Source organism: Oculina patagonica, chromosome 4 (genome assembly GCF_052425735.1).
Source record: "Oculina patagonica isolate OP01 chromosome 4, crgOcupat, whole genome shotgun sequence".
In the NCBI taxonomy this organism is placed as follows: Eukaryota; Metazoa; Cnidaria; class Anthozoa; order Scleractinia; family Oculinidae; genus Oculina; species Oculina patagonica.
In genome coordinates, this window is record NC_135761.1 from 1,779,432 (window position 1) to 1,804,969 (window position 25,538).

A 25,538-nucleotide genomic window follows, 5' to 3' on the forward strand; every position below is an offset into this window, starting at 1 on the left:
TGTATTCACACTTTGAAATACTCCAATTGATTTTTGCTGCAAAAATTCTCTCTCTTGAAAGGTGGCCATTCGAAGAGTTACCAATTCTATACTTACATAGTGCTGCAGGAATAATGGTGGCCAAACAACTTTTCTGACGCATCCTACGGCGTAAGGCTCAGACGAAGCAATTTTGTCTAAATAAAAACAACCGTCGATCATTGTCTATTTGTGTTTTCATATTCTTTCCGCGTGACAGCAGCCGCCATGACCGCAGATTTCGCTAAGTTCTTTAGCCTATGAATGACTGACATAGGTGCTTATAAAGCCATTTTCAAAGCTTAATGCGCTTCACAATTAGAATGGGATGAGACCGGACATCAGCATATCAGGCGCCTTTGGCAGCCGCTATCCGTCCATGTGTATGATCTCAAACCCCCCCCCCCCCCCCCCACCACCCAACCCATGATAGAATAGAACAGACCACAACACCGGGAACTTCGTGCCCTACTCTTTACGATGAGTGTGTGGGATCTTTAACGTCCCCTGCTGATTATAACACTTAAGATGCAGGAGACGGGACCTACGGTTTATCGTCCTTTTCCGAGAAGACTAGAACGTCTAACTACTTGCAGATGTAATTACAAAGGCAGCACGTTCTCCTCAATTATTTTGAGAGCCTGAGTGTAGGATCGGTCTGGGAGTCGAACCCGAGACCTCCCACACGACAGTTCGGAGCTCTAGCAACTAAGCTAACCGGTCGGCGGTTAAAACTAGCCTATCGAGCCGATCGCGCGAATATGGGTTACTTTCCTCTCAGTGCCGGTTACTCGAAACTGTTTCCTAGATAAAATTCTATTATCTGAGCTATTCACTTGTTGTCGCGATGAGAGGATAAATGAGATCAACAAACGAGGCCGAATAACGTTTTAAATAGCTACTAAATGAACAGCTTCAGTAAGGAGTTGGTAATAGAGCGGTTTTGAAGAATATGTCGTAAAACCAAAATCAAAGTAATAACTCTGGGCAATTATAAAGGACACAGAGAATCCATTGAGCAAATCAAAACTCGAGGAAATTACCGGCGGGAAGTACGGGAAAACGAGTGTGAGCGAGTTACGATTGCCTAGTTTCGTCTGAGTTTTGATTGGATAGGAAATAAAGGGGCGCGAGATTTTTTAACCAATCACTAAGTGCAGATTGCAAAACCAAAGTAAGCGCGAACTACTTTCGATACTCAAGTGAAAACAGCTCTGAGCCTAGCTCGAGCAGAGAGTTGTAAATTAATGTTAAATACAGTACATAATCATGGAAGAGTTGTCCCGAGCTCGTGCAGTTGTGTTATTCCCTTTTCTGCCAGTTGGCTCTTAAGTCGATCAAGATATCCTGGGTCGGGATAGCCGCACCTGTATAGAGAAAAAAAAATACATTTTTAAACCATTTCTGTTTACGCCACTCGTGGGTAATGCAAATTGATAGCTACATATTTGTGGACAGATTTCCTCTGGTATGGAAATCTTAATTCGACAATGTGAAATTCCCCCCCCCCTCCTCCTGGCAGGGTATGGAAACAGATGTGTAAAAAGATCGATGCCAATTTGTTGAACGTAGGAAAAACAGTTAAACACGGGCAACACACATACTTGGCTGAATCTCCACTTGAACTCGTTTTCAGTTCGATGCCGTTAGATACGATGGTATTCTCTTCTCCAATTGTAAATAGCAATCGTCCATCAAAAGCCTTTTTCAGCAAGTTGCACATTTCCTGTCCTTCCGGGTTGTTGGGGAGGTAGGCAGTGCAGAATAAGCACCAGTAACGTAACCCCGGATTGGGATGCTCTGGACCTACGATAAAGGTCAGTATATTTCATGTTAAATGGAATACATAAAACAAGAAGAAAGATAACTTAACCAAAGTACCTTGAATGCCTTTGTCAAAGTTGCAACCAATTATTATGGTCCCACAGTCTTCGTACCCTGGGAGAGAGTGCTCTAAGTCAGTCCTACAGGTCACGTGTCCAGCTGGCTGATTTCCTGGAATTACCATGTCTTGTCCACACATAATACAGAGCCTCAGCTTGTTTCTGCAGGACTTGCAAAAGTGGTGACCACACTGTGATGGGTAAACAGCCTCTTTGTTTTCATTCGAACACGAGCAGCACTCTGATTGGTCGTGAATGGCCCTGAGCTGTTCCTGATCTGAAAGTGGTAAGAGATTGTTTGGTAAAGTTGGTGTCTGTACGGACCCTCAGTACGAAATAGATTTTGAGTCGTCGCCGAAGTGAGTCAGCGTACTGTTGTTGCTGTGCCGGACTTTGCTTAACTGCATGTCACAGTTGTGATTCTGCAAGCTGATAGTAATAAGAGGGACTGGGTAAGGAATAGCATGTGAATACAATAGCATGTGAATGCCTCACTACGAGAGAAGCACAAGAGAAATGCCAAACGTGGAAGTGTTCAATGTCACAACGCCGTATTCATGGTATTCTTGTTCCCAACAGGAAGAATGGACGTTTTTGTTTAATTCATTGGAATATTTCGGATACCAATTTATTTTATTCACTGGGTGATAAGCAAAAAGAGTAGGTCATCACTGAGTCCAAATTTATTCACTTTTTTCGAGTAAAAACTTTTAATTACCAGTGATGTGAGAACTTATAAATGTTTATGGAGGGGCCTTAAGGGGTAAAATGGGAACTGGGATTTGAGCAAATCTTACTGTGTTTCAGGCAGGAGCCCAAATTTTTCACCACGCGCGCCTCTATAGGCCTCTTTCTAATATTATACCATGAATTCCGGAGGTATGCATTTGTTCTTCGCACGAGCTGCACGTGCTTTGCAACAACTTCTCTCACTAATTAGCATAACTACTGCATTAAGGAAATAAGTACTGGTCACCTTGGTTTTACCCCTGCTTTCAATTTGCAACCTAGTTTCTACTGGCCTTAAAAATCTGAAGTAAGCGTTTACGGTTATTTTTTATTCCAGCCAGACGCCACACACAAGTCAAAGCTTGCTTTTAAGTATTCTATTAAAACTGCAAACAGATTAAAATATTTATTACGTTGATGCGAGGATTAACGGTTAACCTGTACATTGAACAGTATTATGGCATGTTTTTGGAAAGGCCTAATGGTGTGAAAATGAATCAAATTAATCAGGAGTAAAAACAATTACCTGGGGATTCTCTGCTTTTTTCTTTCTTTTTTCCTTTTCTTTTTTGCTTTCGTTCTTTCACCTTCAACTGGAAGGGACTGCCCTTGATAGCTTCGCCTGCCACTGTTATGTCTACATTAAACTCTCCTGCAACTTCAGGTTTATACGATACTTTATAGCAGCCATCCTGCGAGTCTGTTATGTTGGCTTTCAAGGTTGTCCCCGTCTGCTGAGATTTGATGCAAACGCAAAATCCGTCAATTTCACTATAAGTATTCTCACCCTGTGAATCCTTTGTTATTACTGTAAAAGTGCAATCTTCGCCTTCTCTTCCCTCTGTCAGTCCCTTGCCATCAGCCAGTGATAACGAAGGCTCGGTGTTGGTGGTAAATAACTTTCCCGGTGAATCTTTCAGGGATGACAAGTCATTTGGGACGTATTTGACCACAGAATATAAATTGACCTTCGTGCTCACTGCACAAGGCTCCAAAAGTTCCTGAAACCTTCGTTCTAGAACTTCTTCGACGTTTAAAATCTCTGGTAAATTATTACGTTCAAGAACGTCGTTGCCAAAGTCCAAACTGCTCTGTATTTCAATTAGTTTTGCGTCCAAGCCGGTCGTTGTGTTTGAAAATGCAGTTTCGGAAGTTTCTTTGTGCTTCATTAGCTGCTCGGTCACGCATTCTTCATGCTGGCGAATTAATTCTATGTTGCGTTCTGCTGCTCTGTGGACTTCTTCTGTTGCTTGCTCGATACTGTTATTCATTCTTAATCTTCGCTTTTCTATCGACTCAATCTCGCTTCTCAAGTAGGGGACATTTGCCTGGACCGCCCGCATTTTAATCTCAATCTCTGATTTCTTCTTTTCCAGTCCTTTGTCAAGGGAAACGATGTTACACCCCTCTGTAACAGACCTGGTGACATCTGATTTTCCACCAGGTTTTTAACCAAAATCGACCAGGGAAGTCAAATATCCACCAGGTTGATTAGTTTTTTTCACCAGGTAAGGGTGATGATAAAAGTCCTTTTAAGCATTCGCGTTATATGGCAAACGCGCCGTTTTGCGATCCCCGAGCGTTCTTCGTTCTATTACCACCACTAGATCCGCAATGTAATTGTCACAATGAGCCAATGAGTTATCATACTATTGACACTGTCAATACGCACTTGGACGTGAATCAGTCGCCGGGGTTGTATTCCTGAAATCTTCTGCAATTCTAGCACGTTGTTGTCGATCAGAGTATCATACACGGCACGCAATCGACCGTCTATTATATAAGGCGATGGACTGACGTTATCGCCTTAAAATGATTCCTCTAGATGCATGTTACTTTTCCAGTTCTTAGCAGGCCTATACGCATGATTTAAAACGACGGTTCTTCGGAGCGCCAAAGATCTGAAACGTGAACGCCGAAGATGTAACCTACTGGGGATCCAGGGGGCATGCCTCCCCTGGAAACTTTGAAAATTATACATGCAGAAATAACATTTCGTGAGTTTTGAAGGGAGTTTCATATGTAACTAGGCAGCTTAAAGTAAACTTAAAAAACACCATTATTTCTCGAACTTTTCAGTTAATACCAAGGCTCCGTATTTTTGTCCAGACAAAAACATATGCGAAAACTGAAACTGTGTATGCAATATTAATTCATAAACAACTATTTAAGAGTTCATATTTTTATACGGAAATTGATAACAGAAACTAAAACCACTGTCCATCATCCATATTTGCAAAGAGTTTGAATTTACTGGTATTAAAAGGCTAAAAGCTGAGCGTGATTCTATGCAGGTCGAAGAAAAACAGGCAAACCTGATGTTATGATCAAAAGCCATCTAGGGGGGTCAGGGGGTTTGCTCCCCCTGGGAAATTTTTATATTTGGGCCTTCTGAAATGGCTAGAAATTCATTTAAAAATGTTCATTTGGAGAAATTTATCAGTTTTATATACTGATATATTTAAAGTTAGTTAATAAATAAGATGCCCCACCCCCTACGTGTAGTTCAAAATTACATAACCCACCCCTTTTCGAGGGCTCAAAAACTATTGATCCACCCCCACCCCACCAGTCCCTAAATTTAAACGGTCCGTTTACCGTTAATGTTGCAAAATGTTCAAAATTCCGGCCCTTATTCGTTTTTCCATTTTCAGAAGGTCAAAGAATAAAGACGTCAAAATAGGAAAATCGTTTGCTTATATACTTTACAGGTCGAATAAATTGTCTCTTTTTCGGATTAAGCGAGGAAGGAAAAATACGTTATGATGACTGCAGTCCTCCAGCAAGGCATCAATAATTTCATGCAGGTGAAAGCTACGCAAAGTAATATTTAGACAGTACTTACAATTTGAGGCAGCTTAATTAAAATTTACCGTAATACGCCGCTTGAATGATCTTGTCCCGGTCTTGTATGTACTTGAATCGAACTTGAATAACTATCGTATTTTTTGCATAACATTCTGTCGGCGGGCTACAATGCTTTAAACACGACATTTTATGCATCAAACGCCTCCCAAACTGTAGCCTGCGTGGCCGGCGTTCAAAGGGGAAGGAGAAGGGGAGTTCGAGCGCGAAGCGCCGGCCACGCAGGCTACCCAAACTGCTCAAGGCTGCTAAAGCGACGGGAAAAAAGCCCCTCAATACTCACCAAGAATTATGTCGGTTAAGCTGATAATCCTCTGCGTAGTTATTCGATAAAATGTTGTAGAAAGCTGGATCAAAAATACTTCTACACATTTATTTTGAGCCGCGCGGGCTGTTCAAATCGCTCTAAATTATTCACAAGCTCGTATTACATACAGAAAAGGATACAGATCTGTTTTTTCTTCATGACAGCAGACGTGCATGACAGCAGAACAAGCGACAAAAACAATAGAAAAAAAAATAACAATTACTTTTTGCTATATTTACATCAAGTTAGAGTTAAATAGTAAATAATATTTTTGCCGCGCGTCGTTTTCTTTTGTTTATAAAGATTTTGGCTGATTTTTCCTGACCAGGTTAACACAATTCTTCACCAAGGAGAAATAAAATTGACCAGGGATTTTTCAGATAATCACCAGGTACCAGGGAGGTCAAATTTCCACCAGGGAGGGCAAAATAACCCACCAGGTCGGGTTTCACCAGGTCTGTTACAGAGGGGTGTGATGTTGTGGTCTCGATGCTCCAATATGGCGCAGTCACGGCAAATGCAGATCACGCACTGTTCGCAGTAGAACCTCACTTCGTCGTTGTGTTGCTTGCAAGCATTTAATCTCCGAGCGTAATCTTGTGCATCGCTTGGCTTGAAGTTTCCAATTTCTTTAACATGATGACCACTAAGAACTTTAAACTTTTTATGCCCCCAGGCGCACTCCTCGCATAGGAAGAAGTTACATTCGGAGCAATAAAACTTCAACGACTTCCTTTCGTCGCAGTTTCCACAGTATGGTGAATCTTCTTGCCCGCTGTAAGCCGTCACAATGTCAACCATCTGCTTGTAAAACAGGTTGGATGGAAGGCTGCTGACGTTGTTGTTCGGGCATTCTGTAATTTGACGACAAGTAGGGCAACTCAAAGCTCCTCCACCCTGCTGTCGTAACCAAGCTTCCAGACAAGATTTGCAGAAAGTGTGAAGACATTTCAGTATTTTCGGCTCGTTAATTCCACTAAACTGCTCCTTGCACACAGAACATTCTAATTCCCTTTTAACATCGTCGAAAAAGCTCCTACTTTGAGCCATGACTTTGAATTATCTCCATCGAGAAAAAGCAATTTCTCGGAAGTGTTACTGGTGCGCAGTCCTGTGCGCATAGTTGTAGAGGGGTGGAAACGCGGGAAACGCGGCGCGAACGGGGGGAGAAAAGAAAAAAAGGAAAAAAAAGAGAAAGGCGAAAAAAAAAATCGTGGGTAAAAAGGAATAGAGCAACTCTCAGGAAACCAGGGACCTGGGACAAAGGAATTTTCCCAATTTTGTGTACCCAAAAATTGTATGCACATTTTCCAGAAATAAAAAATAACGTATGCCCCCTGGTTAAATCCAATGATCTTTCTTCAAACTGCTTAGAAATAATTATAATATTCTACGTAACTATTATCGGAGGGAAATCTTTTGCATTTCCTGTGGGATTCCCGGAAGTCGAGCAACTTCCTGTTTAAGTTTCTCAGAAATACCGTGACCGACAAAATTGCAACACAGAACATGCAGAATAACGGCGGGTCAGTTTTCGGCGTTTTAGGTGCAACAGTAACATAAACATCAGCCTGATTGGGTTTAAAGTAGTATTTATCGTATGTGAAACTGTTTTTCAGGCGATAGTTAAGTCAAACAGCAGAACTGAACTAAACCACCGAGTGTTCATTTGCGATAAAGAAAAATGGCGGCGGTGACAGCAGCACCGTGCGATAATCGGTAAAGACAGGAGCCACAGTACATAAATATCATTCGACGACAGCCCTAAAGGTAAGATATAATGCAGTATATAGTGTTTGTAAGCCTGTTCCAAACAAGAGTTAATGGCCTCAAGAAGTTAAAATCGAGCACGGCAACTCATGTGCATGTGAAAACTAAGCGGCGCGTGACAAACACAGGCCGTAAACAAGCTAACTGGAACGCTTTCAGGCTTCCTAGAGCGTTATTCAGACTAGTTGTAGCGCTAATCAGACTAAACGGAGTGTGAATCTGCAGGTCTGATGCACATGCTATGTTTTTAGTCTGACATTTGTGGCCACAGCTTGCAATTTCCAATGTAATTATTCAAGTTTTTTCCCTTAATGCTATTGCAAGTATCTAACTTGCATAACATCGGCTTTTACGGCTTTTAGATATAGTGGCAATCTGTGACCACACAAACCTAGGACTGTAAGCCTGTGTCTGAAGTCTGCATTGAAGAAAGTCACACAATGCCCAAGCAAAAAAAGAAAAAAAAAATTCGAACAGGCTGGTAATATTAAGAAATCGTCACACAATATCAACAATATTTGTTCGGAATGTAGACTACATGACTCTGGAGCGTGGGTTATATGGTCTAGTGGCGTTATGTAGAGATTCGAAAATAGAGAAAAGTAAAGAAGACAAGACCGTCCCTCCCCGTTACCCTAAAAAGGTTTATACAGCTTATGCCTGTCATAATTAATTGCATTAATCCAAAAAAAGGCTATAAGATGTTGTAGTGATTAAATAGACGTTCTTGGACAGATTGGAGGTCAGGATTTTAAGCTTTCATATCTTTCTTATTTAGCCAAGTAGTTTTGGTAGTTTGATCGATTTACTTAACAAATTATTAATTTTAAAGTATATAAATCCGCTATGTTAATACACGGCTCAGTTTTTTCTGTGTTCGGTTTGAACGCCGCTGGCTACTTAGGGTTTCCGACAATCGATTAAGATAAATGAAGACTGGAATATTTCCAAAATCATGCAAACATTTTATTTCAACATGGCGACCACACTGCCAACAGAGGTTTCGGTCACGCGTCAATAATTACAGCCATGCAATTCAAACTCAGTGTTTGAATTACATTCGAACTTAGTGTTTGAATTATGTGGAAAGTAAAACCAATACCAGAGTCAATGGTACTCGCAACGAGAGTTGATGTTATTTAAGACAATCTCTTCTATCAGTCCTCCTGTTTTTCTCTATGAAAATTTTGCTCGGATTTTTTCCAAAAAACGACAATTTCACACTGCAGGGTCTAGATCTACGACGGTCGAATAGTATCCCATGATGCAATTCTTCAGGCACTTCGTGCAAAATCGAATTTATCGCGGATTCCGCCGTAAAACAATGACGCTTTCTCTACGGTACAATATAAACTTTACAATCTTGAAAGATTGAAGCCATACTCTTGAAAGCCTCATTAAAAATTGAAAACCAACATCACATCCACTTTGATGCAATATTTCCTATTGCACGTGCACAAAACAAAGTTTTGAGACCAGGTAAGGTCAGAACCCGTTCTTTTCCTCTGTAGACTTTCTTTCGTGGTTTCTGATTGGCCTTTATTTTGAGTCGCCTTCTTGCGCGTTGCGAAAAATTCCTTCTTAACGTGGAAGAAAATTATGACATTTTTAACGAAAAGTTCAATTATGGGGAAGGTAATTGGCTCAGTTCATACCATTGGGCTTGTTGAGGCATGCTTTGCAAGACTTTTACTCTTTTTAAAATCCAAATATATACTGCCAGTGATGACGTCACAACTGTTACAATGACCATGATCCCTCCGTGCGCTATTTTGCACGTTTGAGAGTCAATGGGTTCACTTTGAAATATGTATAGAGGTAAAAAAAGACTAACCAAAGGCAAGGCAATTAGTAGTCTTTGAAAAATTAACGAGTGCTGATTTATCCCAAATTGCACGAGAAAAATCATGTGATTACTTGTTAATAATTCACATTCAAAAACTTCACTGCCAAGACGGGTTCAGTCGCTCACCTTTCCGATTCGTTGTTAAAAAAATACGGTGTTGCCGGGCTTTGTAAAATCCAGATACCGCTACGGAATTTTAAAACGTTGTGTCATGTATTATCAGGTACCATTATGCTCATTCAGTTATACAGGTATGGGCTGAAATGTGCAACTTCAATTTATGCTTGTTATCTGTCGTGTAAGAAAATCCTTAATTGGTATAGCTTTAGTAGTCGTAAAGTGCCTCTCTTGTTCTGAACAAACGTCCGGTTGCTATACATTATAATATACTTTAGTTACCGCTATATAACTTATAATGCTCGTTAAATTGGTCAAACTTTGCATGAATCTATATGTTTTTGCCCTCTCAAACCCTCCGGCAGCGGCCGCCATTTTGTTTGAGCGCGCTCTCCGACTTTCCTGTCAATCAATTCATTTTCAACTTTTTGCACTCAATGTCAACTTTCTGCACTGTTTGGATGTTTATTAATATTGCTGTAATCAAATTTTAATTTAAAAAAAAAGCTTGCTACGTTATAAAACGACGCTTATGGTGAAACTTAACCTGGATTTAAAGTAATTTTGTTATAAATTTAGTATTTTTTTTTACTTTTGTTTAGACCTTTTAACCTGCATGTATTCGCAAAGCTTTGATGGGAAACTTCGGAATCCACTAAAGAACATACAGTACGTCAAGTAAAAAAACTGGAATTAAGTAAATATTATGACAAAGAGAACATTAAGAGAACATACCTATTCATAAATCAATCTGGTGGAATAGCTGTATTTAATTTTAACGGGATGGAAAGAAAAGAGCCACAACCTAGGAGCGGGTCTCAAGTAAACGACGGTTATCACGGTGAGACAGAAGTGGAATTAAAAGCAGAAGTGAAAAGACCTATTAATGCATACGACGAGTGCCTGTAAAGAGAAAGAAGAGAGATTACAGGATGAAATTATGCACATGCGTAAAACACTCGATCAGGAAATATGTTTGCGCAACTCGAGAGAGCGGGAATTAAGAGAAAAGGAAACAATTGTAGAAGGACTTCAGAAATCGTTAGGCCTAGAGAAACATGCGAGAACGAGATTCGAAGAGGAGTCAAGGGTTGTGAGAAGTTCCTGTAATGACCTAGAAGAAAGATTAAATAAGTTGCTTACCCAAATGCGTCAAGCAGTCGGCAACAAAATGGTCTTAAAGTTAGCGGAGACAACAGGGAATCAATTAAGAGAAAAGGAACGAACTAAAGATGGATTAAATGAAAAGATAGAACAAGCAAAACAAGCGAGAAGTGGAGTGGAAGAGGAATTTAACCAAGGCTGCACAAATTGTGAAGAGGTAAAAGAAAGATTGGAAAATGAACTTGCAAAGATGCAACGAACGCTGGAAAACGAAATATGCCTGCGCAGCACAAGAGAAAAAGAATTAAGAGGGAATAAAACGATTGTAGACAAACTACAGAAAATGTTAAGTGAAGAGCAGTCAGCAAGAGCTTGAGTGGAAGAGGAACTAAGCCAAGGCAGAGCCTTTCATAAAGAGCTGGAAGAAAGATTAGAAAATGAAATTGCTCATGTGGAAAGGACGCTGGAAAACGAGATTTCTTTTCGGTGTGTGAGAGAGCAGGAATTAAGAGAAAAGGGAACCGTTTTAGACGAGCTACAGAAGCGTTTTGAAGAACAGGAGCTAATAACGACTAAAATGGAAGAGGAACTAAAACAGGTGAGAACTGATCGTAATGCGTTGAAAGGAAAAATGGAAAACAACCTTGCACAGATGGAACGAACGCTGGAAAACGAAAAATGTTTGCGCAACACAAGAGAGCATCAGTTAGAGGAAAAGGGGGCGATTGTAGACGAACTGGAGAAAACTGTAGGCGAAGAGCAGCTAAAAATAACTATACTTGAAGAGCAGAAAGAAAGATTGGAAAATAAACTTGTACAGACGCAACGAACGCTGAATATCGAAAGGCGTTTGTTCAACACAAAAGAGAAGCAGATAAGAGAAAAAGATACATTAATAGATGAACTACATAAAAGATTATCTGAAGAGGAACTAACGAGAACTAGAGTGGAAGAGGAATTAAGTCAAGCGAGAACTGCTCGTGACGAGATTGTAGAAAGACTGCGCATCTCGACAGACTTGCGCATCTCGACAGAACAGGAATTAAGCGAAAAGGAAACAATTATAAACGAACAAGAGAGAATGATAGGTGAACAACAATGTGCATTTGACAAAGAATTAAACCTTACGAGATCAGAGGTTCTTATTCCGATCAGATAGAAACCAAAGACACCGCTCTAAGAGAGAAACAGCGTCTGTTAGAAGAAGAGCGCCAGCAGAAGACAGCCCTAGAAGAAAGACTGAGGAACTTACGACTTCAAATGGAAGAAGAAAGGAACAGGCACACTTCCACCGAAGGACAATTGGAATCAAACTTGTCTGCAGCACAGGACGCATTTGCTGAGCACCGGCATCATCAACCACGTGACTGGACTATCCAACGAGAGGAAGTTGTTTTGAGTGAAAACGTTTTAGGCAGAGGGGGATGGGGCAAGGTGTGCGAGGGCACATTTCGTAGCTGTCAAGTTGCTGTCAAAGAAATTCATGAACTGATACTCTCTGATCATAATCTCAGACTTTTTGAACGAGAAATGAGCATCGCGTCCTGCTGTCGTCATCCGAATCTTTTACAGTTTATTGGCGCTACAAACGACGATGGAAGTCCTTTGTTTGTCACTGAATTACTCGACACTAGTTTACGGCACCTGTTATTCCAGCGAGCGTTAAATCAAGAGGAGATTGTCAGCCTGGCCTTGGACGTCGCTAAAGGATTAAATTACCTTCACCTTAACAAGCCTCTTCCCATCATACATCGAGATGTCAGCAGCGCCAACGTGTTACTATGGAGACGAGATGAGTGTTGGAGAGCCAAGCTGTCTGACTTTGGATCGGCAAATTTCATTCGTCAATGTACCACTTTGCAACCAGGGTCAATAATTTATTCTGCACCCGAAGCGCTCACTTCAGATGCCCAACAGTCAACAAAGGTACGTAATAGAGAAGCTTTTAGATTTAACATCAAGGAAAGTAAGCACAGATTAATCCTATTGAGCCTGTGTACGAGGTAACATAATTTAAGAAAATTATTTGTCTTTTATTTCTTCGTATTAAGACAAAGAAAAACGTAGCTAGACGAAGGGCTTTTGGATGTCATTTCCTGTAGCGAAGACAAAATTTAATAATAGATTGCTAATCAATGTGCCTAAATAAATATTTTGGTCAGCGTACTCCATCGATGTGATGTGAAATAAAGAAGTCTCACGCCGTTTCAGGAGATTATTCTCGAGGTTGCTGACGTTTAATTGAATGGGTTTGTAGTAGAAATATACATTACAGTATTTCTGACTAAGAGGACTAATGCTAACAATCCCCTTTTCTAGGTTGACGTTTACAGTTTTGGTGTTCTGTTGTGTGAAATGTGCATTAAACAACTACCGAGTCTCCGAGAGGTCCATCATCAGATAGGCCAGGTAACTAATGGTGCCTTGCGAAGGCTCATTCAGCGGTGTGTTCAAAGAAACCCCGAGGTACGCCCGGCCATGAGTGAGGTAATAAGTGAGTTGGAAGGACCCACGAGAACCACAGGAGTATCGTCTCTTGTAAGAACTTTGTTTCGAGTGTGAACTGAAAAGGACCCGTAATAGGAGTTCATTCCGTAAAGATGCAAACGTTTGTACCTATAAGAATGCGTTGGAACGCTACAAGATATAAATAGGCGACTCTCGTCGCAATATATTGTATATCCCTGGGAACAATTCTTATTACTGTCCCTAGAAGATACATATGGAAAAGCAAACAAATAAGATAGCTGGTATATATTTTATATAGCCTGCGCATTGTGAAGATTTTAATACGCAAAGATACAAAAGAAAGAAAACGAAAAAGAAAAATTAAGGGGGAAAAAGTGTAGTCCCTAAGCAGCGAGGGAATAAGTGTCGTGTTTTGTCGATCTCTTAAGCACTCAACGAATTTCATATTCTTCATTTATCCAATCAAAAACTAGCGCAAGCCAAAAACAGTTAGCAAGCATAATGTACAAGAATACGTCACGTTGCTTAGCAACGTCATTAAAGAAACCGCGGGCTCAGCCATCAACTGGAACTTGTGCCCCTGACCGTTTGCCAGAATTTTTAGTACATCACTTATTGATTACGTCCATAAGTGTCTTCCTGTTATATGGAAGTAGACCAGGGCCGTGAAATTGCAGGGAGATTGAACATAAAATTAAAAGGACATCAAACTTGACCCTGACAATCAAATAGTTTTTAATGTGAACATTTCAACAATAACTAAATGTGTTCTTTTAAGCCTAAATTTATCTGGGCCTATACAAGAGAGCCTCTAGAGAGTTAAAACTATTTCTCTGATTACCAATATTTCTATACTTTATTACGTAACATCAACATGCCTTAGATATTTAAGTTTCCCCTTGTAAAAATTTTAACATCACATGACTATGACTTTGTAATAGAGCCGAAATATTGTATTAAATCAAATTTTTTTTGTAATAAACCAAAACTTGTTTTTTACAATGATTACGCTTCTCGGCCTTGCCTTCTTTATGCTATACAAGAAGAGTACCAAAATCCCTGAACACTTTTATTCCTAACATGCAAGTTACAATTCTCCTTACTATTCGACATACATTTTAGCGAACGTTTATTGAGAGAATTTAGTTTCAAAGCAAGACGTTTTTACTGACATGATCAGCTCCTACCTTATAATCTGCCTACCTTGATCTATAATAAGGTACAAAGAAAAGTTGCAAATTGCTGTCTATTACTCATTAAACATTCTTAAACTGAACTTCGTAGGATATAACAATTCTACTAAATGCTGTTCTTTATATGTCAGTACAAAAACTCTAGAACAAAAACCTTAAACACACATGTCGGCACGAGGCAAGAAGTGAGTGATAAGTCGTAACTTTAGTAGGAATCTTTTGATATGGCTTGTTAGACGGCCTCTAATTTTAATACATAATACAAAAAAAAAAATCATCCTTCAGTCTTACAGGACCTTGCTTATGTTGTATATTAAGTGCTTATTTTTATAATTTGGAATTGCGATAGATAATCGATAGGAATATGACATGCTTCTTATAGCGTCTATGACAAAAACTGTGGGCTCCTTCAGAAATAAAGATAATTTTCCCGACTGGAATCTATCCTTGTAGCCTAACAGTGACTTAGATACTGTAAACCTCGTATATGGATCTAATAGAGCGGTTTGTTTTGGTTTTGCATTACTACACTTTGTGAAAAAATCGCGCCACTTTCTCAACCAATCAGAAGTAAAACCAAAACAAATCATGACTAGCTCACACACTCACTTTTACCCGATTTGTCGGCCATTCATGTACTTAGTTCGAGTTTTGATTGTTCACTAGATTACCTGTGTATTTTTTGATTGGCCAGAGTGATTACTTTGGTTTTGGCTATACGGCACTCATTCAAAAATTGGCATCTACTTACTTCTAAAACTAATCTATTGAAGAGGTTCTCCAAGCAGTTGTGTAATTCCCTTTTCAGCCAATTGACTCTTTGCACGGTCAAGGTAACTAGGGTCTGGATAGCCATAACTGCAAAGGTAATAAAAGCAAAGGATCAATCTAGGCTTCATGTAATGGTGGCTATGATTGTTTGTATAAAAATGAGCACGTACACTATTTTACCAAGCCCTTGTGTACGAATTGACAAGGTGCGATGGCCAGCTGGTTATTTTAAGAGCTCGAGAGTGCAAGCGTTGTTCTAGTGATCCTTTAACCGATACGGACCGGTTCAAGCACCGACCAGTGTTCTGAGGCTGCGTTTTTGTTAGTAATATTTTAATATCACAGTTTCTCTTCCCCGAGTTTTAATGAATGCCGGCCGATTATCAAATGCTGGTCCTATGATTGACTAGCATTCCACCTAGTTAATGTAATAACATAAAGAAACTTAAAAGCAAGAACGGATTAATATTATTCAGCGGAAACCGTACGTATTTCATTTCAGCCCCAGTTTAAAGTGAATCAGAATTTGGCGAAGTATAAAAGGGGAAGAATGAGAGAGACCGGCCTCATTTTTGAATACTTGCAACGCGAATTGTGCATTTTGGATACTTTTCAAATAAAGTGAAAAGCTAAGTCAAACTAGACCAGCCCTACTGAACTTTCTAGGAAGTTTCAATGGTTTACAAATATTAGCCCTCGAACGTGCATGCAAACTTATTATACCCACGACCGTGCAGGGGGGAGGGGGAGGTGGAGAGGAGAGGGGGTTGACGGATTTCCCTTCCGTTTTCTTGTTAAGACACCTTAACAAGAAAAAGGGCAGTTTCCTCTTGGCAGTTTTCTTGTATTACGTCATATTATGATGTAAAGGACAATAAACAACATTCAAGCCAAAGCAAAAGAGCTAACCAACAATAGCTTCCGCATCCTCGGAGACCCAGGGGCAGTTAGTGGGGGCGACGGGCAGCTTATCGGGACAACGGGACTTTCGGGCGAAAGTTTACAACATAGAGCGTAACAGCCCCTGGGCACTTTGTCTTACCGAACCAGTTCCAGAAGCGTTTGAACTCCTTCCTCTTGATTGGCCACAAAAATATTTTTGTGGCCAATCAGCGAGGTTGACCAGAAGAGCGACTCTGAAGTCTTCTTACACGAAGTTGTTTTTCTCATAGACTCGTCGTTGTTGTTAAGCCCGTCCATCGGATGATACTACGTGGGTCTCAGATAAAAAGCAAAACAAAAAAAAAAACAGCGAGGCCTGGGAATATGTTAAATGGTCACTTGTTAAATGTAGCATAGCGCAAGGAAACCAAAAGTTTTTAAAGCTATACGCGAGCACCTCTTGTTTATAAGTTTTATTTTTGTTATTTAAATATCCAACAAATTAAACAAAAACCCTTTGTTTTAACTGTCAAGCTGGCAACAAAATAACAATAGGTGACGACAGCGATATCTTCGCTAACGCGTGGCCCGTGCAGTGAAGTACCCAGACCGTGGCAAGTTCCAGAAGTCGGGCAACGACCGAGAAAAATAATAAGAATTGTTTTTTACTCGAATAACTATTAAAAAGCGCGCAACTAACAGTGTAGAACTGGCAGTCGTCTAAGGCTTATTTTTTTCTGAGACTCTCAATGTAATAGCATCCGATTGATGGGCAGCCGGCATCCACGACGAGTCTATGAGGAAAACAACTTCGTGTAAGAAGACATCAGAGTCTCCTGGCCGGTCCTCGTCGCTGATTGGCCACAAAAATATTTTTGTGGCCAATCAGGAGGAAGGAGTTCAAACGCTTCTGGAACTGGTTCGGTAAGACAAAGTGCCCAGGGGCTGTTACGCTCTATGTTGTAAACTTTCGCCCGAAAATCCCGTTGTCCCGATAAGCTGCCCGTCGCCCCCACTAACTGCCCCTGGGTCTCCGAGGATGTAGCTTCCGCAACACCAACATTTACCACCCCCCCCCCCCCCCCACACACAAATCGAGCCCCTTGTATGTCCTAGTCTTATATATGTTTCATGGACAAAAACCTTACTTGGCTGGGCCTCCGCTACGACTCGTTTTCAGTTCGATGCCATTCCACACAATTTTATCCTCTTCGCCTGTAGCGGGACACTTTCCAATGGTAAATATCAACCGTGAATCAAAAGCCATTCTCAACAGGTTGCACAGTTCTTGTCCTGCTGGGCTGTCAGGGAGGTAGGATGTACAGAATAAACCACAGTAAGACTGTCCTGGATTTGGATGCTCTGGACCTACAAAAAAGTGCTTTACAATTCAATCGAAATAAACACAAACGTACATTCCTACAAAATTGATTCATTACCTTGAATTCCTCCCTTGAAGTTGAAGGTTATGACAATGGTTCCACACTCCTCGTACCCCGGAAGTGAACTATGTGACTCTGCCCTCCATGTCATGTACCCAACTGGTTGGTTTCCTCGAAAAAGATTTTCCTGCTTACAATTTGGACAGATCTTCGTCTTCTCAACAAACCTTTTCCAACAGGACTTGCAAAAGGAGTGACCGCATTGCAGTGGGTAAACAGGATCCTTGCTTAGATTCATGCACATGGCGCAATTCGGTTCACTTTGTTGATGAGTTCTTTGCATCTCGTAGGGCGGTACTGTAAAAGTAAGGTATATATATATAGGCTAATAAGTTCTCTCTGATTGACTAGACAGTCTATAGAACATTCAGATTCGTTTTATATCTGTGCTATCATACTTTAAAATGGTTACCATACTGATAGACCAAACGTAAATTTAAACACTGATCTGAGGGCGTTATACCTACCAATCGTGTTTCTTTAGATTTTATTTGTCAGGCATTTTCACTTGGCAAAACCATTCGGAAAATGGGAAATGGAATGAAATTTTAAGGTTCTGTTCATCCAGGGTTTTCCTCCAAAATATCGATTAGTCAAAATGTACTGTTAGTTCCAATCTTTCTCGAGTCATTGGCAAATGTAAACCTTATCCAGAAAATAACAATACATCGTGTCGCTGGTGGGTGAATATAAGTTTTGGCCGTGGTGCAGCATTTGCTGTACGTTTTTATTTTTACTTCTAGGCAACCGACCTGTAAAAATTTGTGCAAAGCCCAGTGGGGGCTCGTTGGCTACCATAAGTGTCAAGCGTAATTACATTCATAACTGCAGCAAGTATTGGTCCCATAAAATACTATAAAATGATCTTAATAAACTATCTAATAGGTAGATAAAGTAAGGTATTTTTGTTGGCATGAACACATAAAACCAGCTGATATCAGACTTGCCTACTGTCAAACCTACAACAGATAAAACATTCAAAACTTGCCCAATTAGTGTTAAATGCTTCAGCAACAGCAATATGTGTTTACGTATCTTACTATAGAACGATAAAAAGAATGTCTTTTTACCTCCGTCCGGGCGTGCAATGCTGTTTTCACCAGTTTGTCTTTCTTCCATGGAATCTGGGTCGTTGACGCTTTCATATGAAGCTGTTGGTGTTACTTCCTTTGTTACGTAGGACGTTTCCAACTGATTAGAAGGTAATGGACGTTTGGGATGCGTTGTTTTATTGTCTGTTGCGTCGGAACTTGCCTGGTCAAGTTCCTGCTTGCTTGCTTTTGTCTCGTTTTCGCCTTGATTGGGTTTGTTCTCATTGTTGGGAAGTTTACTGTTATTGTCAGTAGCAGATATCTGAGGTGATTCTTTCTCGGTATCCTGCGACTCGGTAATTCCACCATCAGGCGATAATCTGGTCCCGGACGCGGCATCTCGGTCCCATTGTGAGTGATTAGAATTGTTCTCATCTTTTGAGTGTCCATGGGGGCATTCATCATTCAACCTGCCTTCACCAATGTTCTGATTGTTGTGTTTTGGTTCTTCATTCTCTTCCTTCAAAACTTCCTCAATGGACTCCTTCTTCTCTTCTTCTTTGTTTTCGTTCATTGATTCACCAGGATCAATGTTCAGATCGTCGTTTACTTGTTTCCCGAGTTTTCGTGCAAGAAGTTTTCCTTCACCTGTCACAGTAAGACCAGGTGGCGAGAAACTTCCAGCAGCATGCGTCATGCCTCTTCCTCTTCCAGCGTTAGCATTCTCTGTTTTATCCTTTTCTTGTAACTGTGTGCCTCCATTTGATTTAGAACCTGGTTTTCTATGTGGTCTTCCAGACAAATTAGCCGCAAGAACACCTCTTCCTCTGCCGGACGCTGGTCTAGCTGCAGTGTTCATTTTTAACAGCTCGGAGCTTTTCACTGAAGCAGAGGCTTTTAAGCCTGCTTCTTCGTTTGTACCATTAGCTTCAGTTTCCACATCTGGCGTTTCGATGCTAGTGGGCGGACTAGCTTTGTTTGTACTTGGAATATTTTTGTTGGAAGGATGCACCTCCTTAATTCTATCGAGCACCTCTTTATGGTGGTCACCGCTCTCGTTGTCTGGACCAACGCTTTCATTTGGTGTCTCGACTTCATCGTTTTCCCCACTTTTCTTGGATTGTTCCTCAAGTAGTTCATTATCTGAGGAAAAGGAAGGAGGCTCAACTGTGGCGTTTGAGGCAGAAGAACCTCCTTTTGTCCTTCAGTAGATGGACGCTCCTGGTGTGTTGGTTTTGTTGGCGACGTTTCTTGAGAAGTGTAACGCTTAACAAACTCTTCACGGAAGAAACTAATTGTTTCGTCGTCAATGATGACGATACGCACGTCACGGAGAGTGCTAAATTCGGCGTCAGTGCTTGAGCTAAACTCCTCCACTGCATCGAACATTACTGTAGCGCAAATGGTCTTAGGCATGCCGAAAATACCAGAGCTAATAGCTGGAAGGGCAATGGAACAAAGCTCCAACTGCGCGGCAAGACGAAGACTTTCCAAGCATGCTTGGTGAAGAAGTGAAATGCTCTTCTTTCTATCATAGTCATTCCATCTTGGACCAACTGTGTGTATCACAAAATGACAAGGGAGATTGCCACCTCTCGTATATACGGCATCGCCTACATTAAGCGGCCGCCTATGTCTCTGTGACATTATTCCTCTCGACTCATCCTCTATCTGGCGACCTCCTTTGCGCACTATTGCAGCTGCCACACCACCGCCGTGTTGAAGCCACTCGTTGGCTGCATTGACTATGGCATCCACTTGCTCGTCAGTTATATCGCTTTGATGTAGAGAGAAATTCCACTCCATTTCTTAGAAGCTGCTTTAAGAACGGTGCCTGTGATGCCGGAAAACGATCTTCCTGGGATGTCTCGTTCTGGTCTCGAGCACCAAGATTCGTACTTCTTTGACCGCGTCTGGTCTTTCTGGCGCCGCCTTGTGGTAATCCAAGCTTTTCCCTCAAGGCTTGCAGCGAACGGATAATTTTATTCTTTTCTGCATAGACCACCAACTTGTTTCCTACTTTTTCAATGACCACATCATTCTCAGTTTCCACGGAGTTAATCACCTCAACTGCTCTAACATCGGCATTATTCAGTTCTACTTCTTCTCGGCCCATGTTCGGAAAAACGATTTGATAAAGATCAATAAACGCATCACATCCCTTTTGGTAACTGTCTGGATTGTTCGGTATTTTACTAGGATGCAGTTTTACGTGAGTTGCGTTTTCACTCCAAACGATCTCCACGCCATATTTTTCTTCTATGTCTTGGAGGTCTGTCTTGTACACCCGTTTAAGAAGTTTCATGAACTGTGGCTGAACCTCAAAGCTGTTGGGATCTTTGCTGTCGACATTGTCAACGGCTTCAGTGTCCCACGTTTCCGACGAGTTTTGCTGGGTCTGTGTGGTATCACCATAATGGAAAGTTTCGTTCCCTCCCTCCGATTGCCGTGGAACTGAGGCGCGTCGATGGAAAATGTCTTGAAGAAGCTTTTGCGCACTTTTAATCTGGTTAAACGTTCCAGAAAGAACATATTCCTTTTGAGAAACGCCGCGACATTCAACTTCCGTCTTTTCCTCTAGAATTTTGAGCGCTTTCTGCAACTCTTGAGGTGATAGCTGGAACCCATCAAAGTTTACACGTGCCTTTACTCGCTGAAAAACCTAAAACAATAGAAAGAAACAGTGCAATGATTATTACTAGATGTGATAAATTTGTTCCAATCCAACTGCAAATGTACTCACGTTCTCCACAATTTAACTTTAGAAAACAGATGACAAAATTATTCAAGAAGTTTATTTTACAATTAACGGTGATACTCCTCTTCACTAAGCAAATTTTATTTTTGTATATCTGAAAAAATGTATAATTTATGTCTTTTTTACTTCTGAGAGAAAATTACACGTAAACTGAGATTCCGATTTTACCTCCGGCGGATCATCTGGAATAAATCGATGAATCTTCAATGTTGATCCCTCAAGTTTGTGAGAATGCTTCAGCACCGTTTTCACAACTAGACAGGTGAGGGAAAAAGAACATTAATCGAAGAGAGCACGTGCAGTTGAATCTTTGGTAGCAATCAGTCATCCTATACATTAACTGCGAACGCCATATACACGCACTTTATAATTAAAAGACAACCTTGTAGTCGTGGGAAATATGGTGGAGGGGCAAAACCACCAGTTAGACTGGTACTAGTAATTTTATGAATGGCAGTTAAAACAACTGTCAAGTTTCAAGGAACACTCTACTGGCAAATTTTACTCTAGTCTAAAATGTCTATGTACAACTATTTACAACAATTAAAAAGATGATTAATATATTTAAAGTGGAAAATGGAGTTTCCTTTCAAATGTTTTTAACCATTTTGAGCCTCGTACATATTTGTTTTATTCTAAAGCGAACATTATGCACATGCCCTCTATTTTGTTGTGGACATTTCGGCATACAACTATAGCTGAACCGTTTAAAACGTCCTGATTAATCGTAGAGAGGTGTGTACTTTTCTTTTTTATTTTATTAATCTTTCGTCTATCATTCCTCGTTTCAAATGGATATGGCCGTTGTAAAATACATACAATAAACAAGTAGCAAAACGTCACCGTACGATTTACGAATTTTGCTAGGTATAAATACAGCTCAGTTGCTAGGTCTCATTTACCTTAATTGTATTGTTTGACTAAAGGCGGTCGGTATTTTTAAGTGTAGAATGATCAAAACGTTTTTACTTCTGCACACAAGCACAGCGAGACCTTATACCGGCCATTTTATTATAGAAAACAAATTTCGTGGAAAAGGTTAACCCTCGGACGTACAAGGGAGGGGTGGATGGCACCCCCCCCCCCCCTGTAAGGCGTTTCGAAATTTTGAGAAGATGCTTTACTCTACAATGCTGAACCTTCCAGTTGCTGTTCATTCATCCCTTGCGGAAATTTTGATATGTCAGCCATGTGTCCATGCATAGCAACGTCATAATTTCAAGTAGGTCTGGCCAAAAATCGTCATTTTTAACATTGTCCTTTATTTTTTCCAGTTTTTTGAAAGAGAATTGTGCGATTTGTTGTGTTTGCATTCCATAAGCATTCTGGCCTGATTTTGCATCAAGTTCCGTTATTTTCTGACTTTCTAAGATAAATGACATGTAAAAGCGATGCATGCAATGCATGCAGAAGCGATGACGTTTCACAAGGAGTCTCACATAATTTTGAGGAAATTTGTCAAAAACTTAACGTAAATGAAAGTAGGCGACACCTTGTGCGTGATAAAGACTGTTATCCAACTGCAGCTTACATTTTTTAAACCTAAGAAGCAATGTCAGTGATTGTATAAACTCGTAGTATTGTTAGGATCTGATGGAATTCAAATAAATACAGTAGTTATGAATTTACAGGCCAAGGATGCAAAGTTAAGAATACATTTTCTTCGTAGATTTGCTCAATTGCACAACAGTAATATTTTATTTTATATTTTAATTTTTTTTTAGATTTCCCTATGTTGTCACAACAAAGATTGCGTGACTTCCGATAAACGACATACGATACGCGGGAGCTAGGTTTTAAGTTGCGAAAAAGGTCAAACGGTCTCTTGTTCACAGCGGCCCTGTAAATTATAAGAATTAGAAATTTCTGTCTACTAAATCTAATAGATCCCATCATATAAAATTAGTCTCTATCGTTTATACACCATTGTGATGAACCATTCTAACTGCACGGGAGTATATTTTGCTCTTGTGTTCTACGCAGCAATTTCCTGTTAAGTTAAAATTGATTTCTGTTCAATTGCGCTAAACAGATCCTGTCGATGGGCTGCCCGCATTTAAGCGATGACGTCATCAGTTACACGTCATCGCTTAAAAATGGTGACATCCAAGATGGCGGATCCAAGATGGCGGCTCTAATGACGTCACGGCCAACAAACTCCATCCACCGCCCCCCACCCCCCCCCCCATCTTGTACGATGGTGGGGGTATGAATTTGCTTGTACGTCTGAGGGTAAAACTGTTTTAATGCCAAGGTCGCAGATCATTAGTTGGTATCTACCAGGAGTAGACATTATCGCATCAAAAGTTACCTTAAAGCTGACTCCACAACTAACGCACAACTTGGATGACACTTGATGTACTCCCCATCCCGACCCTCCCCCTAGTGGAATCCAATTTAAATCATTTCCAGCGTATGTACACATCACCATGCTCTATCACAGGGGCAATTCATTTATTTACATCCCACTGGGATGGGCGGGAGGAGGGGGGGGGGCGGTTTCTTATATTTGTTAATGGAAGCTACTCAGAGAAACACAATACAATACAGAAGGTAACAAGGAGAATCAAACAAATGCCAAGCCACCCAACATCAACAACAGCCTAGCCAGGAGCACAAAACAAGCCAACGAAACTCCAACATGCATTGCACCAATCCCCATAATCTATCAATATTTACAGACTATTACAGGTAACTTGATATCAAGGGCCTTCTCCTTAGGGAATGGTCAATAAGGAGAGTAGGGGGAGGGGTGGGCTGGCGCAAAAAGGGAGTGGGTCATCAGTTTTTGAGCCCTTGAAAAGGGGTGGGTTATGTAGTTTTAATTTACAAGTAGGGGGTGGGTCATCTTCAGTAACTTTAAACTGTTATAGTTCCAAGAAAATTATCAGTTGTATTCATCAGTATAAATTTAAAAATTTCTTGAAGTGAACAGTTTTTTATGAACTTCTAGCAATTTCAGAAGGCCCAAATATAAAAATTCCTCAAACACATTGGAAATGTGAATAATAAACAGTGGTTGCAGTTTCTGTTATCAATTTCTGTATAAAAATATGAACTCTTCAAAAATTGTTTATAAATTTGTATATACTTCTGTAGTTTACGCATGTGTTTGTGTCTAAATTTCCCCATGGACTTTACACACAAATATGTGGAAACTTACAAAATACTAGTAGAAGAAGTGAGAAATTCATTATTCTTTGGTGTGCTAAGAAATGGGAAAAGATGTACATGGAGCTGCAGTGTCCACAAAGGACAATTAGAGTCAGTGGCGGATCTAGGGGAGGGGCCTGGTGGGCCCAGATGCCCACCTTATTTTTGGCCAAAAAGTGGCCCCGAAGGGCCAAGAAAAATTATTTTCGAGAGCGGGCCCCCTCCTTATTCCAGGACCTGGATGATTGGGCCCACCACTTAGCTGAAGGTCTGGATCCGCTACTGAGAGTGGTGTATGTTGGGGATAACAGCTGATGTCAAATAAAAAACTTCCAACCCCTAACAGATGATAAAGAAATGATTGGTCTCTTAATAATAAATTTTTAAGCAAAGAGATGGGTCATAATGTTCAACTCCCTATATATCAGGTAGTGGGTCAGTTAGTTTTCAGCTCAGTCGATCAAAGGTTTGCAAGAGAAAAATCTGTAAATGGGTAAGAGAAAGCCCACTCAAAATGTCAAACCATTTCCCACCCTCAGCATATTAAAGCCACAACTACCCTCTCCTCCCCCGGGAAGTAAAAAACAATCGAGCCTTTATTATCATTTTTTCTTGCTTCACTTGAGCTGAAAAGTATTATTGTTTTGGAACTGGACTTAAGATACTGGATTTTAAAGTTAGTGATTTTGTTGTTTGTGTCTCCTCGAGATGTGTGACACATATGCGATAATTTGAGTTCGCTGCACTTGGGTTCAGACGGAAGAAGCCGGAAGAGAGTTATGTCAAAAATCTAACATAGTACAGCTAACATTTCCTCGGTAAATTTCGTTCAAATAAAAGCTTACATAAAACAAAAAGTGCACAAACCTTCGCTGCTATCGAAAGTGATGACGGCTGTTCCCTTCTTCGGAATGTATACGTGATCAATGTCACCGCCGCCATTCTTTCTCTTCTGGAAATGAATAGTAACACTTCCCTCCGTAGACTGTGGAGCTATGTTCGATACCACAACACTTCTTGCCGCTTGCTCCTGTTCAAGGAGCTGGAATTCAGGTCCATTGGAATGACACCGGTCTGAAATGCTTGACATTTTGGCGAAATATTCCACGGGAGAAGCATACAAATCAAGATCTAATGTGACGCTTTCAGTTCCGAGAAAAACACGAGAGTGAGACTGGAACCAAGCCACTCGTCGCGTTC

General features: G+C 40.6%; 1 protein-coding gene and 2 pseudogenes across 3 annotated transcripts; 1 reads left to right on the plus strand and 2 right to left on the minus strand.

The window, feature by feature from the left end:
* Positions 1 to 439: 439 nt before the first annotated feature.
* On the minus strand, positions 440 to 6,872 carry LOC144649117 (E3 ubiquitin-protein ligase TRIM45-like). The gene is made up of 5 exons (XM_078508572.1): positions 6,280 to 6,872; positions 3,157 to 4,027; positions 1,900 to 2,178; positions 1,623 to 1,824; positions 440 to 1,385 (listed from the first exon to the last, which is right to left on the minus strand). The coding sequence occupies exons 1-5, from the start codon at positions 6,850 to 6,852 to the stop codon at positions 1,286 to 1,288; spliced, it is 2,025 nt and encodes a 674-aa protein (XP_078364698.1). The 5' UTR covers positions 6,853 to 6,872; the 3' UTR covers positions 440 to 1,285.
* A 3,420-nt stretch (positions 6,873 to 10,292) lies between these two features.
* LOC144649075 (dual specificity protein kinase shkE-like) lies at positions 10,293 to 14,121 on the plus strand (annotated as a pseudogene). Its single transcript, XR_013569821.1, has 2 exons — positions 10,293 to 12,565; positions 12,959 to 14,121. The product of XR_013569821.1 is annotated as a dual specificity protein kinase shkE-like (transcript).
* Positions 14,122 to 14,162: 41 nt separating this feature from the next.
* Positions 14,163 to 25,517, minus strand: LOC144649118 (uncharacterized; annotated as a pseudogene). Its single transcript, XR_013569837.1, has 6 exons — positions 25,206 to 25,517; positions 21,354 to 21,439; positions 18,467 to 21,089; positions 17,394 to 17,693; positions 17,103 to 17,322; positions 14,163 to 15,159 (listed from the first exon to the last, which is right to left on the minus strand). The product of XR_013569837.1 is annotated as an uncharacterized LOC144649118 (transcript).
* Between the last annotated feature and the right edge of the window lie 21 nt (positions 25,518 to 25,538).

Excerpts from the sequence above, each read along its gene's own strand:
- LOC144649117 (XM_078508572.1), bottom strand. The coding sequence starts at position 6,852 with ATGGCTCAAAGTAGGAGCTTTTTCGACGATGTTAAAAGGGAATTAGAA. Across the intron at positions 4,028-6,279 it reads TGGAGCATCGAGACCACAAC|ATCGTTTCCCTTGACAAAGG; the intron begins ATCACACCCCTC and ends GAGGGGTGTAAC. Across the intron at positions 1,825-1,899 it reads CTTTGACAAAGGCATTCAAG|GTCCAGAGCATCCCAATCCG; the intron begins GTACTTTGGTTA and ends CCTTTATCGTAG.